General features: G+C 43.6%; 1 protein-coding gene across 1 annotated transcript; it reads left to right on the top strand.

Moving 5' to 3' along the window:
- Nucleotides 1-957: 957 nt before the first annotated feature.
- LOC107703101 (putative ATP-dependent RNA helicase an3) lies at nucleotides 958-10,133 on the top strand. Its single transcript, XM_016505624.1, has 17 exons — nucleotides 958-1,290; nucleotides 2,207-2,255; nucleotides 2,366-2,413; nucleotides 4,057-4,251; nucleotides 4,351-4,483; nucleotides 5,070-5,177; nucleotides 5,393-5,492; nucleotides 5,585-5,720; nucleotides 5,824-5,921; nucleotides 6,007-6,105; nucleotides 6,204-6,364; nucleotides 6,530-6,680; nucleotides 7,115-7,315; nucleotides 7,397-7,514; nucleotides 8,475-8,628; nucleotides 8,707-8,825; nucleotides 8,977-10,133. Exons 1-17 carry the CDS (start codon nucleotides 1,246-1,248, stop codon nucleotides 9,048-9,050), a joined length of 1,989 nt encoding a protein of 662 aa, XP_016361110.1. The 5' UTR covers nucleotides 958-1,245; the 3' UTR covers nucleotides 9,051-10,133.
- The last annotated feature ends 2,612 nt before the right edge of the window (nucleotides 10,134-12,745 follow it).

Here is a 12,745-nt window from a genome sequence, read left to right as displayed (position 1 = left end):
CTGACCCACATCTTCTGCTCAGAACATCTGCTCGTGGTTTAATTTGTGCAATGAAACACTGTGTATGTACTCTTCACATTTCAATCATGAAGCAGCACCACGTTTCTGAACAAAATAACAGCAGCAAATTTCGAAGGGTGTTTTGTGAAATCTGCATTAGACAACTGGACGCCTCTCTTCCTCTGGTGTCTCTTTCTGTCCAGGTTTGAGCGCACCGAGGAAAGCTGTGATGATCCTCAGATTCACTGCAAACACATGAAATAAACCTGCAGACATCCAGGTCTGTTCTGCTCAGAGAAATCATCCAGCAGTGAACGCACATGTCCTGTAGCTCAAAATTATGATACTGACAAAATATGGCTCTGCAGCACAAAAGCAGTGTTAAGTCGCTGGGGTATATTTGTAGCAATAGCCAACAATACATTGTATGGGTCAAAATTATAGATTTTTCTTTTATGCCAAAAATCATTAGGATATTAAGTAAAGATCATGTTCCATGAAGATATTTTGTACATTTCCTACTGTAAATATATCAAAACTTAATTTTTGATTAGTAATATGCATTGCTAAGAACTTCATTTGAACAACTTTAAAGATGATTTTCTCAATATTTAGATTTTTTTGCACCCTCAGATTCCAGATTTTCAAATAGTTGTATCTCAGCCAAATATTGTCCTATCATAACAAACCATACATCAATGGAAAGATTATTTATTAAACTTTCAGATCATGCATACATCTCAATTTCACAAAATTGACCCTTATGACTGGTTTGTGGTCAATATGGATTAGCACTTGTTGAACAAAATGAACTGCATTTCCAGGTAATCCGTGAGAACTTTTAGGAGATAAAAAGCACCAGCATTAAATGACCGATTCATCTCCACTGTTGTTAACAGTGTGGCGTCGCTCCCCAAAGTCTCGCGAGACTTCTGTCGTCCAATAACGTGACGCGGTTTCCGCTGCGCTCTTATTTCACGCTCAGATCGAGAAAGACGCGCAGCTCGAGTTCCGATTATCATCGACGCGAAGTCTTCCTCAGACACACAGAAGAACATTAAAACACAAACGCTTCGTCCTAAAGCGACGTTTGCGCTTCGGGGACACCCGTTTTTCTTTCCTTTGTTTAGTTACTCGTCTCACCGACCGGCGTCAACAGGAGCCGCGGGACGCGAGCAAGAGCGGCATACCGGCGAACAAAGAAACCCGTTTGTGTTCGACATCAGCCCTCAACACCCGTTAGTTATGAGTCATGTGGCCGTCGAGAATGTGCACGGTCTAGACCAGCAGGTAAGCCGGGGTCGCCAGCGGGGTTTGGGGGCTGTTCTGGCGCGGGGCGAGCGGTGAAGCGGCGGTGGTGTTTAAGATGGAGGCTGCGAGGAGCGGATGATGGCGGCGCTGCGGCGCGTCACGCGGCTCCTTCATAAACCGGCTTTGGGACTTTAGGACGGTTTTCATGTAACTTAGAGAGTTAAGTGTTGTTTATAAGCGGCTGTGTGATCGCGTTCAGACGCGCGACGCAAATAAATACATCGCGATCGAGCTGGAAAACTTTCCGCTGGTGGGTTTGTGGCCTGTTCTCGAGCTGCTTCTGGCCCTTTGTCTGACCAGCTCTTCATTTCGCTGCATTTGTGTGTTTGCGGTCATTACATCTCTTAATAGAACCTGGTTTGGTTTTTGTACTTCAGATGAACCCAAACGGACTCGAATATCTCGATGTAAACACGACGAATCTTCCGAGGGCGCTTTAAATATCGTTTCATAAGTGTGACCCCGGAACACGAAACCAGTCATAAGGGTCAATTTTGTATTGTTGGCTATTGCTACAAATATACCCCAGCGACTTAACACTGCTTTTGTGCTCCAGAGTCACATATAAGTGAATATAATTGCGTTGACACGTGTTGTAAAGGTCACGTGAGCTCGTTTAATGACTTTTATTTTGTCGTTTTGACACAGGGTTTGATTTATGATTTTATTGATATGTTGCAGTATTAATCAGTGCATCGGTGTCTGAGATGTAGTTGTCTAGTGATCTTTTCAGGTAGATGTTGTATTTCTGAGAGGAGCGCAGAAGGCTTGAATACGGTTCTGATCTCGGTGTGAGCTCGATGGTGGATCCGGTGTTTCCTCTCGCACCGATCCCCGTTCAGCTTTTGAAGGTTATTCTGCTCTGCACCACATCAACTCTGTCCTTCTCTTTCAGCTCGCTGCCCTAGACTTGAACTCCGCTGATGTTCAAGGAGTCCCTGGAAGTGAGTATCCGATTCTTACAGCAGTTCTGATCTGGTTTTATCTTCAGTTTTGCTCTGGATGAAGGAGAGTTGTGTGTGTGTGCCATGCTAACAAAGTCTGTCTTCACCAGGGCGCTACATTCCACCTCATTTAAGGAACAAAGAAGCTTCCAAAAATGGTACGTAACGTTACGCTTTTCTTCTTGACGTGTCTTTAGCCCTAAAGCTCCAGTGCTGTTGAAGATTGTGATCGTCTGACTTAAAGACAGTGCTGTTTGTGGCTCAGCATGTCTGTAGGACGTCTGTCAGTGGCTGTGTTTCATGCACACAACTGGAATATCGCACAGAACGTTTGTGAATAAAGCACCGTTTACATCCAACGAGTCAAAGAGAACAGAATCGTCACTTCCTGATAAACTGGCTCTAAATATCACACAGAAAACTAGGAGAAGCCACTGAGTATAATAATTTTAATATGTGATAAATGACTTGCGCCTCAGAGCGAGCAGACGAAACACAATAAATGCGGTCGATGCTTTCGGAGGAGGATGCTGCTGTTTGGGAACACAGTCGTTTAAGACAATTATACAGAAATACTTTAACGACAGGCTTTGCTCAGGCCTTTCAGGACAACATATAGATGCTGTGAACGAGATCGGTCCGCTGGTTAGTTGAGTTATCCCATCTTATAGCGCAAATCACATGACTTGTTCGATGCGCATGGTGGAATTTATTCAATAATTGTGTTTCCGTCGTAGTTTATGCACGTTTTTTTCTTATCGGATAAGAAGTTTATCCTACTCAATTGTGCACATACGTTTTTTTTTTTTTTTTAATGCACATTTTTAGAACTTATGTGCATCTTGGCATTTCATCTAGCATTTTTTAAATTTATTTTTTTATGCAATATTCCAAAATGCATGTAAAAATAGCTGGATGGAAACATAGCTAGTGTGCAGTCTGTGAATCTCTGCTTGCTTCTGTCTAGGTGCCAGTGCACTACTGCACTCTCTCATTCCTCTCTTTCGGACTGTTATTGGTACACATCTTGAGCCAAAACAGAGTGCTTTCCACTGACATTTTTGGATAATTTTATCCCCCCTCCATCGTTTGTCCAGTGACTCAAGTAATCAATATGCTGGCATGTAAAAAAAAAAAAAAGTGCGTCTACAATTCAACCAGAGCTTGTCTGAACCGTATTGGCCGAGACTCTCGGCAGTATAGGTTTGAGATGCTCCGTGATCTTTAGTCTTATCCTTGTGACGAGGCTGTTTGGCCCAGCACCCTCCTGACTATACGTTTGTTCTTTTAGCAGGAGCTTATTCCTCTGGTAGACAGAGCGGTTACTCCGTGGCACCAGGAAGGAGCTGTACGTTTCTATTGACAGCCTTTGGCTAAAGAGAGACTTTGAGGGGAAATCCTCAAATATGCATGGTTCCACGATTAATTCTCAGCACACACTTGGAATCGTAACAGCTTATTTCAGCCACATTTCTTTCCAATGCAAGACGCAAATGTCGTCCACGGGCTTTGAAGAGCACTTTTGTTTAAAGACCCGACTCAGATGAGGGGGGAAATATTTAGAGTAGATGCTCCCATGTCTGCATTTACTTGAATTTTCAGCATTTTGCAAGCAATTTCAATGTAGTCGGTCAAGTCGAGGACTGGTGGCAGACTACTTAACTAGAGCCGAGAAGTACAAGTCCATGCCCTACTTGACTAACTGCTTTGCTTTTGACCATCCGCCCCCAGAATGCTCCGCTCCATGTAACGTTTCTAGCACACGTGTGTTTAATAACCCCGTCCTCTCGCTCTCACACAGATTCTCCCGGAGGATGGGATAACGGACGCAGCAATGGCTTCGTGAACGGCTGCCATGATGGCCGAGACAACCGCATGAATGGGGGCAACAGTTTCGGTGGCCGCGGCTCCATGCGCAACGACCGCGGAGGAAGAGGAGGCTTCAGAGGTAAAACCAGCGGCTCCTACAACCCCATCCAGCCAATGCAGAGCGCAGGCAGGTGTCGTCACCATACGTCTGAGAACGCTTGCTTTGCTGTTTGACTACACGACTTGCACTGCTGCTTTTTGATGTGAATCGTTCTCTCTTTATTAGGATTTGGTTATGACAACAAAGATGCCAGTGGCTGGAATGCCCCAAAAGACACTGCCTACAACAGCTTTGGCGGCCGCTCTGACCGGGGCAAATCATCTTTCTTCAATGACCGCGGGTCTTCATCCAGGGGGCTGTGAGGCTTGCTTCACTTTTTCTTTTTTCTTTTTTTTGTGCGTGTAGCTTGTCAGAGAACTCCGGCTCTGTGTAGTAAATGCTGCTCCATCTGAAAGCAGGTGATGGAGATTTACTGCTGATTACAGAACCGCTTTACTGACGAGATGCGCGTGCGTTGCAGTTGCGTTTGATTAATCGCGCAGCCCTAGGTTACATCGTTTCTCCACTAGGTGGCGACACATGACTGTTAAAAATGTATTTGTCCTTGAATCATTCATTCAAGAGATTCGTTCAAAAATGCTGATTCATCCAGTACTGAAACAAGTGAAATATTTGAGCGAGTCATTGAATCATTCAAACCAATTTTTCATAATTTTAATATTAAAAATTGGTTTATTTAAATATATTATTTTAAATGTATATTAACACTCTTAAACTGACTGCAGCAATTAACATTTTGTCTTAGCCTTTTGTAAATTGTTAATTTAAGTTTAGAATAGTTATCTCAATTTATCCAGAATCGTGCAGCTCTAGAATGAACTTTAACTTGTGATGGAAGTCTCTGTAAGTCCTGGATCTGTCTGAGGCAGTGTTGTGTTTGGCAGGTACGAGCGTGGAGGTTTTGGCGGCGGTGGGAGCAGCCGATGGGTGGAGGACTCCAGAGACGATGAAGACTGGTCCAAACCGTTGCCTCCCAATGAGCGTGTGGAACAGTGAGTGTTGCTGTTTTGACATGACACTGCTCTCAGGTTCCTGTGAAGGTGTTCCCACTTCCATATCCTTAAAAAATGGCTAACATCAGATTTGAAGTAGTTCTGATGTGGTATCGTTGATATGTTAATCTTGTAAATGCAATCCTGGAGGTTGCCAGTGGTTTTTAAACCAAAGTGGTGTTTGTCTGACACTTGTTTTTCCTGTTTTCTCGCAGTGAGCTCTTCTCTGGAAGCAACACAGGGATTAACTTTGAGAAGTATGATGACATTCCTGTTGAAGCCACAGGCCAGAACTGTCCACCACATATTGAGAGTGTGAGTCACCTGATCATGATCCAAGTTTAATTGCAAATTAATATATATTTTTTTTTTAAATAAATTTATCTTTGTGTGTTTTTGTAATACAGTTCCATGATGTAGATATGGGAGAGATCATTATGGGAAATATAGCCCTGACCCGCTACACACGGCCCACTCCTGTCCAGAAGCACGCTATTCCCATCATCAAGACTAAGAGAGACCTGATGGCGTGCGCACAGACAGGTGAGACATCCGCTTAGTTGCTCATGATTTGTTGTTTTTTTAGTACGTGTGTGTGTGTGTATGGTAAATGCTTGATTGACCTTGTCTTTGTGACTGTAACTAGGTTCTGGTAAGACTGCAGCCTTCCTGCTGCCGGTGCTGAGCCAGATATACACTGAAGGACCGGGAGAGGCGCTGCAGGCTGTGAAGAACAGTGCACAGGTAGCACTTCCTGTGTGTTAGTTTGCCAATAAAGAACTGGCTCTCTACATTTGTTGGATATCTTAACTGGGTGTCTTGTCTTTAGGAAAATGGGAAATATGGCCGCCGTAAGCAGTATCCCATTTCACTGGTTTTAGCCCCAACAAGGGAACTGGCGCTCCAGATCTACGATGAGGCCAGGAAGGTAATAAACAACCGAACCAGAACACCGTCTTATTGGAACTTCCCAATTTCTGTTAATGTTGATGTTTTTTTTGTTTTTTTTAAATCCCGTGTGTGTAGTTTGCGTACCGCTCTCATGTGCGGCCCTGTGTGGTGTATGGAGGCGCTGATATCGGTCAGCAGATTCGTGATCTGGAGAGAGGCTGCCATCTGCTGGTGGCCACTCCTGGGCGTCTGGTGGACATGATGGAGAGGGGCAAGATCGGCCTGGACTACTGCAAGTACGTCACTGATCTGCTGCACTTTGTGCCTCTGTGGAACGCCGTCCAATCTTATGCATGTCTGTTACTTTTAATGGTGCCCAGTTTTAGGTCCAAGAATGCACTAGCTTCTCTTATTTTCACTGTTTTGTGGCTTGACTATAAGCTGTGTGTTTCTGTCGTTAGGTATCTGGTGCTGGATGAAGCAGACCGCATGTTGGACATGGGCTTCGAGCCACAGATTCGTCGTATCGTCGAGCAGGACACCATGCCGCCCAAAGGGCTTCGTCAGACCATGATGTTCAGTGCCACCTTCCCCAAGGAGATCCAGGTGAGCGTTTCAGCCTGAAGACGTCTTGTAATGTTATAGTTTTAAGATGGCTCTGGCTTGTCCTGTTTATTAGGTTTGTCTGATGAGTTTGGGGTTTAAAGTGATAGTTCACCCAAAAATTAAAATAGGTCCATGTTTTACTCACCCTCAAGGCATCTGAGGTGTATATGACTTTCTTCTTTCAGACGAGTACAATTGGAGTTATATTAAAAATGATGCGGTTGGATCTGTGCATGAAGTGGCATGTAACCAATGCCATGTTGAATTGTAAAGCCATAAGACTGCTGTAATTTGGTTGCACACATGGCTGCGACTACAGTAGTCTTTTGAAATTAACGCAAAGTTCACTTGTATGAGATCCAAATGCTTGTCACTCCCTGTTTGTTGCCATTCATTAGCTTCTACTCCTCGTACTGAAGCGTGATGTAAGTTGTTGATAGTCTTCATCTCATCCAACAGGTAAAGAATCTTTGACCTTGGTGTTTGTTGAGACCAAGAAGGGAGCGGATGCTCTGGAGGACTTCCTGTATCGTGAGGGCTACGCCTGCACCAGTATCCACGGCGACCGTTCCCAGAGAGACCGTGAGGAAGCGCTCCATCAGTTCCGTTCAGGGAGATGCCCCATCTTAGTAGCCACGGCTGTATGTCATCTTTCTTCCCGCTTTCGTTTGTTTAATCTTTGGTATGTTTTGGTGCAAGTCTCAAACTCTTTTGTTCCGCAGGTGGCTGCTCGTGGTCTGGACATCTCCAACGTGAAGCACGTCATTAACTTTGACCTGCCTAGTGACATCGAGGAGTACGTCCACCGCATCGGGCGAACCGGTCGCGTGGGAAACCTTGGTAATTGCAGAGACCATGTTGATGATTGCAGCGACAGCAGCTACGTCTACATGGACACTTTTTGCTTCCATCGGAATTAATTAATTCTGATTGACGAATCTGAACGTAGTGTTTACACTGCAAAAAAAAGATTTTCTTTCTTAGTATTTTTGTCTTGTTTTCTAGTATAAATATCTAAAAATTCTTGAATCGGGATGCATTTACTTGACAAGTAAAACGACTTAAGATATTTTGTCTTGTTTTCTGACAATATTATCCAAATTTTGTTCGTTTTTGCTTAAAACAAGTAAGGTTTCACAAAATAAAACAGAGCAAATAAAGTGTAATGATATTAATAAAAACAGTATTCTTCCACCAAACAATGTAGCTCCTCAGAATCAGTTGTGGTTGCAACAAAGTGGTTGCCGAGCAACACACAGAAGTAAACAAAGGTGTGTGTTACTTTGTAGAGTCATTTACAACAGCTTCGAACGCGGCTCAGCCAATCAGAATCAAGCACCAGAACTATCCGCTTTATAATGTGATTTGAACCCTTTTGCACATAATATATGCCTACATGGTTACATTCACTTTATTTGTTTAATCCAAATAAAAAAAGCACAGAAAATACCGAGATATATACCGCAAATCAGCCAAAAAATACCGAGATATGAATTTTTGCTCATATCGCCCAGCACTAATGCGCAGTATTTCGGTTTTCAATCCGATCAAGTGTTTACATGTCCTCTCACTCGGATTACAAAAGGAATAAACCACCCCTTACAATCCAATTGAAATTTTAAACTGATCTGGCCAATTCAGTCCGATTGACGTGGTTACATGTGACTTTATTTTTTTGTTATTCCGATTGTGCTTCTAGTCCTATTACGATCGGATTATTAGAGTCCATGTAAACGCTGCTACTGTTGATGTCTGCTGCGTCCCAAGTCTCAATTCAGTCGTTTTGTTGGGTTGTCTCAGGTCTTGCCACATCATTCTTCAATGATAAGAATAGCAACATCACCAAGGATCTGCTGGACATCGTGGTGGAGGCCAAACAGGAAGTCCCCTCCTGGCTGGAGAGCCTGGCCTATGAGCACCAGCACAAGAGCAGCAGCCGCGGGCGCTCCAAGAGGTGAAGCGGTTTCCCCAAGCCTTTTGCTTTCACGATCGTCCCCTGGGCACCCTGTTAAACCGGTTTGGTGTTTTTCAGGTTTTCTGGTGGTTTTGGTGCCAGAGACTACCGTCAGACCAGCACCAGCGGTGGAGGCTTCGGGAGTCGCGGCGGCCGTAACACCGGTGGTCACGGAGGAAACCGTGGATTTGGCGGGGGTAAGGGTCGGTTTCGCTCAAGAGCAACGCCCTCATTGGGGGAAGAGGCCTTGGTGGCTTTTCTTGATTGGCTGCTTTCGAAGATATTTTCCACTTTAGCTGCATGACAACACAGTTCTTGAGTAACTTACCTGGTGTTTCTGGTCCTCAGGTGGCTTTGGTAACTTCTACAGCAGTGATGGCTATGGAGGAAACTATTCGCAGGTGGACTGGTGGGGAAACTAAGACTCCTTCCTTCACCTCTTCACTCCCCACGATGACAGTGGATCACCATGCCAAACTCACTGAATGGAAACCACATGTACCATAGCCAGACTGTATACCCTGTGTAGCTTTGAAGAACTTTGCAGTACATTACCAGCTGTGATTCTCTGACCACATCCGGAGAAGCTTGAGCTCCGTGGGACTCGGGGATGCCGGGATTTCTGGAGGTTTGACTGTAGCAGGACACGCTCTCGTGCCGAAGGGGGAACGGAGGCTGAAGTTTGCTTTAGATTCTTGGACTCTAGTTTTCCACTACATCTCATTTCTTTATACTAAACGAGAATCATTTGTTTGTTAATGTACTGTGCCTTTACATTTAGACTCGCTGTGTTTTGTTTGTTTTCCATTCTTCTTTTTAAATGTCTGGCTGACAATTGTTTTCCCCCTTTTTTTTTTTGTTTTTTTTTTTTGTTCTCCCCGCTCGAAAGATTTGTTTGGATGGTATAACAAAAGCTTGGATGTAATCAAACCTTGGCAAAGTCTGGGATGGTCTGTCACAACCTCATTTTGAACTGAAATTTTGTATGGGGTCACCTGACCCCCTCGATTGGCTTGAGGTCTCTTGTGTGGTAAAACTATCACAAGGGGGTGAAAAATATTGAATGTTGGAAGGAAAAGATCTCGCTCACTCTATCCTGGAGAGGCATCAATAAGAGACGGTAGTCTTCTGAGAAAGAAACCAAGCCATTCCAGTATATTATTTTAAATTTCGATGTTGTGACGAACCGCGTCTGCCTCCCGCCGCTCCGCTTCATAACCGAACCGTAGAGGCCGCTAGTTCAGAACCACATGCTAGCTGTTCAGCGGTGTTGGATTAACTTTTTTTTTTTTCTTTTTTTTCTTGAACCGTCGTGCAGGTAGCAATTGGATTTATCATTTTCTTCCTTTGAAATCCAGTCGATGAACGGTGGGCTTGTGGCAGCTTCCGCAGTGAAGCGTTGGAATGGCTTCTCTAGGACCACGAGGTCTAGCGGACGAGCCCAGAAAGCCCAGCTCGTCTCTGAAGAAATCCGCATGCTAGTGTTCTTGTTTTTTGGTCAAGGAGATTTTCGAACCGATTTCTGCAGCAGGCTTTTACGTTCGTTACAAGTAACATTTGTTCACTTTTTCGTTTTTCTCTTTTTCAAGCTGCGTTGAATTCCGAAAGACATCCTCGGCTTTACTCTTGAGACACGGCTCCCTCGTGACCCCCGGAGCTTCGGGAGGCCTGGGGTCAGTAGAATTCGGTGTACACCACGGGAAACTGCACGAAACCAGCTGCAGGGCTGCGGCTTGGGTGTAAACCAGACTCGTACTGGTTGGTTTAGTGGAGGAGGTTTCCATGGCATCCTGGCCAAAGACAGGGTTCTTTCAAACTCCTGCGTGCTCTTAATCGTACGCTAAGGGCGAGTGGGATGCGTTTAACTGAAGTGCAATAGATTTACTCAAGCGTGTTGTGCCTTTTAGAAAAGGTGACCTGAAGCAGATGCGTTGACAGTATTGAGGTGACTTGAGAGCAGTGGTGCTACTTAGGCCCATTAAGTTTTACAAAAGTTGTTTTATTGCACATCTAGGGTTTTATATAAGTGTCTTGAGTGCGTGTCCTTAAGCTTCCAAATATTGTGTGTGAAGATTGTGAAAACGCAGCTTGTTTACAAAAGGGGACGGGTTCTCCAATAGTTAACCAGGATTGATTTGGGACCAGGGATTAGCAGTGGGGAATTTAGCTATTTGCACAGATTACTAGATTCTACTTTTGCTGCTAGTTTGTGTAATTTATTAAGCATTTTGGAGAAATATTTATTTTTATAAGCCTAAAAAGTGATAGTTTCAAGAAACTTGACCAAAAGACCGTACAAAAACACTGGCACTTGAATGTTGATTGTCACCCGTATGCGTGAAATTTATATTTTTCGGGGTAGTGTGAGCTTTTTAATGTTTAAGGTCATTTTGGACTCCGCCGAAATCCACATCTGTAATAGGTCTCTCTGACTAAACCAGGGCTGTCCAAACTGGGTCCTGGAGGGCCGGAGTCCTGCAGAGTTTAGCTCCAGCTTGCCTCAACACACCTGACTGGACGTTTCTATGCCTAGTAAGAGCTTGATGAGCTGGTTCAGGTGTGTTTGATTAGGGCTGGAGCTGAACTCTGCAGGACACCGGCCCTCCAGAACCCAGTTTGGACAGCCCTGGACTAAACGAATCGATCCGTTCAGGCAAACTCTGAATTGGCAGCCGAAATTTGAACGATAAACAACCATGCCAAGGTTTGGAAAAAGTTAGAAATATTTTTGTAAATGTGTATGTGCAAAGTGTTCAGATTCTCCAGTTCTTATTTGTTTTGGTTTGTTTTTTTCCAATATATATTTTTTTCATTTGTACCCCCAGTGAATGTCTGGCACACGGCAATCTTAAGTAACAAAAACATGTGGTTATTCTCTATTGTTGCATTTGCATATTGGGCTCTGGCGCTGGTGTTCTCGGACAGGTTTGGCTGAATATTCAGTCTTAATTACAGAAGCAGTTATGAGTGAAGTGTTGAAAGCATGAAGTGAGAGGCTTTTAATTAACCAGATCATGTGAAAGAACATCACCGGAGCCCGTAGAGTTAGAGTATTTGCTTTATGTACTAGTTTAGTAGCTGTGCACTTCACGAAAAATAAAATGTTTATTGTATGATTTTACCAAATTAAAGTTGGAAATTGCAGATACAGAAACTGCTCTGGCGTCTTTGCATCTTATGTGATTGAATCCTAAAACCCTGCTGTTATTGCTCATTGTTATTACATGGCTACATGTTTCTTTGGTGACGTTTAAATTTGTGTAATTTGATTTCTATAATCTGTAGTCTGCCGGAACGCTTCCGCATAGACAGTCCGCAGAAGTGGGAGAGAAGAGTTCATTACATTTGAAATATGGATATTTTTCTTGCAAAAACGCATGGATTCGCTGCAGGAGGCCTTTATTTAACGTGTTTTGGACTGTTGAACAGAAACACCGGCCTAATGCAATGATTGAGTTTAGAAGAGCAGGACCAGTTTTAATGTAACTCCGACTGGATTCGTCTGAAAGAAGAGTCGTATACACCGAGGATGGCTTGAGGGGGAGTAAAACACGGGTTAATTTTCTTTTTTGTGTGACCTAACCCTTTTAAGTGTGTGTTCACTGTTGTGATGGGCTGATCGTGTGGAGATCCCAGCGGAGAGAAGGTTCTGGAAGTGTCTGCTTGTGAAGGAAATCTCGTGTTCAGGTAGCAGAGTCCGTCCTGAAGGACAAGATATTCGGCAATATGTGCCAAGCATAACGCAATATAGGTCCAGTGTATGTCAAACATCAGACACAGATTCCAAAGAAAAACACTGATAAAGTACAGATACTCAATTACATTTAAATTTACTTGAGTTCAGTAAAAATACGTCACTACTGTCCACCTCTGCGCATTGAGAACAGATAAAATCATATTTTCCATAGAACAAATGAGTAATTTCTAGAGTACATAAAAACAATATACTTTAAAAGTATTTCTTAAAGGGGTCATATGATGTGATTTCAAGTGTTCCTTTCTCTTTGGAGTGTTACAAGCTCTTGGTGCATAAAGAAGATCTGTAAAGTTGCAAAGACTAAAGTCTCAAATCCAAAGAGATATTCTTTATAAAAGTTAAGAGTCAGCCACGCCTGCC

Source organism: Sinocyclocheilus anshuiensis, unplaced genomic scaffold (assembly GCF_001515605.1).
Source record: "Sinocyclocheilus anshuiensis isolate Anshui unplaced genomic scaffold, SAMN03320099.WGS_v1.1 scaffold682, whole genome shotgun sequence".
NCBI classification, from domain to species: domain Eukaryota; kingdom Metazoa; phylum Chordata; class Actinopteri; order Cypriniformes; family Cyprinidae; genus Sinocyclocheilus; species Sinocyclocheilus anshuiensis.
The sequence above is the reverse complement of the archived record's forward strand: the minus strand, read 5'-3'. Positions and strand labels throughout refer to the sequence as shown.

Excerpts from the sequence above, each read along its gene's own strand:
- LOC107703101 (XM_016505624.1), top strand. The coding sequence starts at position 1,246 with ATGAGTCATGTGGCCGTCGAGAATGTGCACGGTCTAGACCAGCAG. Across the intron at positions 4,252-4,350 it reads CCAGCCAATGCAGAGCGCAG|GATTTGGTTATGACAACAAA; the intron begins GCAGGTGTCGTC and ends TCTCTTTATTAG. Across the intron at positions 5,493-5,584 it reads GTCCACCACATATTGAGAGT|TTCCATGATGTAGATATGGG; the intron begins GTGAGTCACCTG and ends TTTGTAATACAG.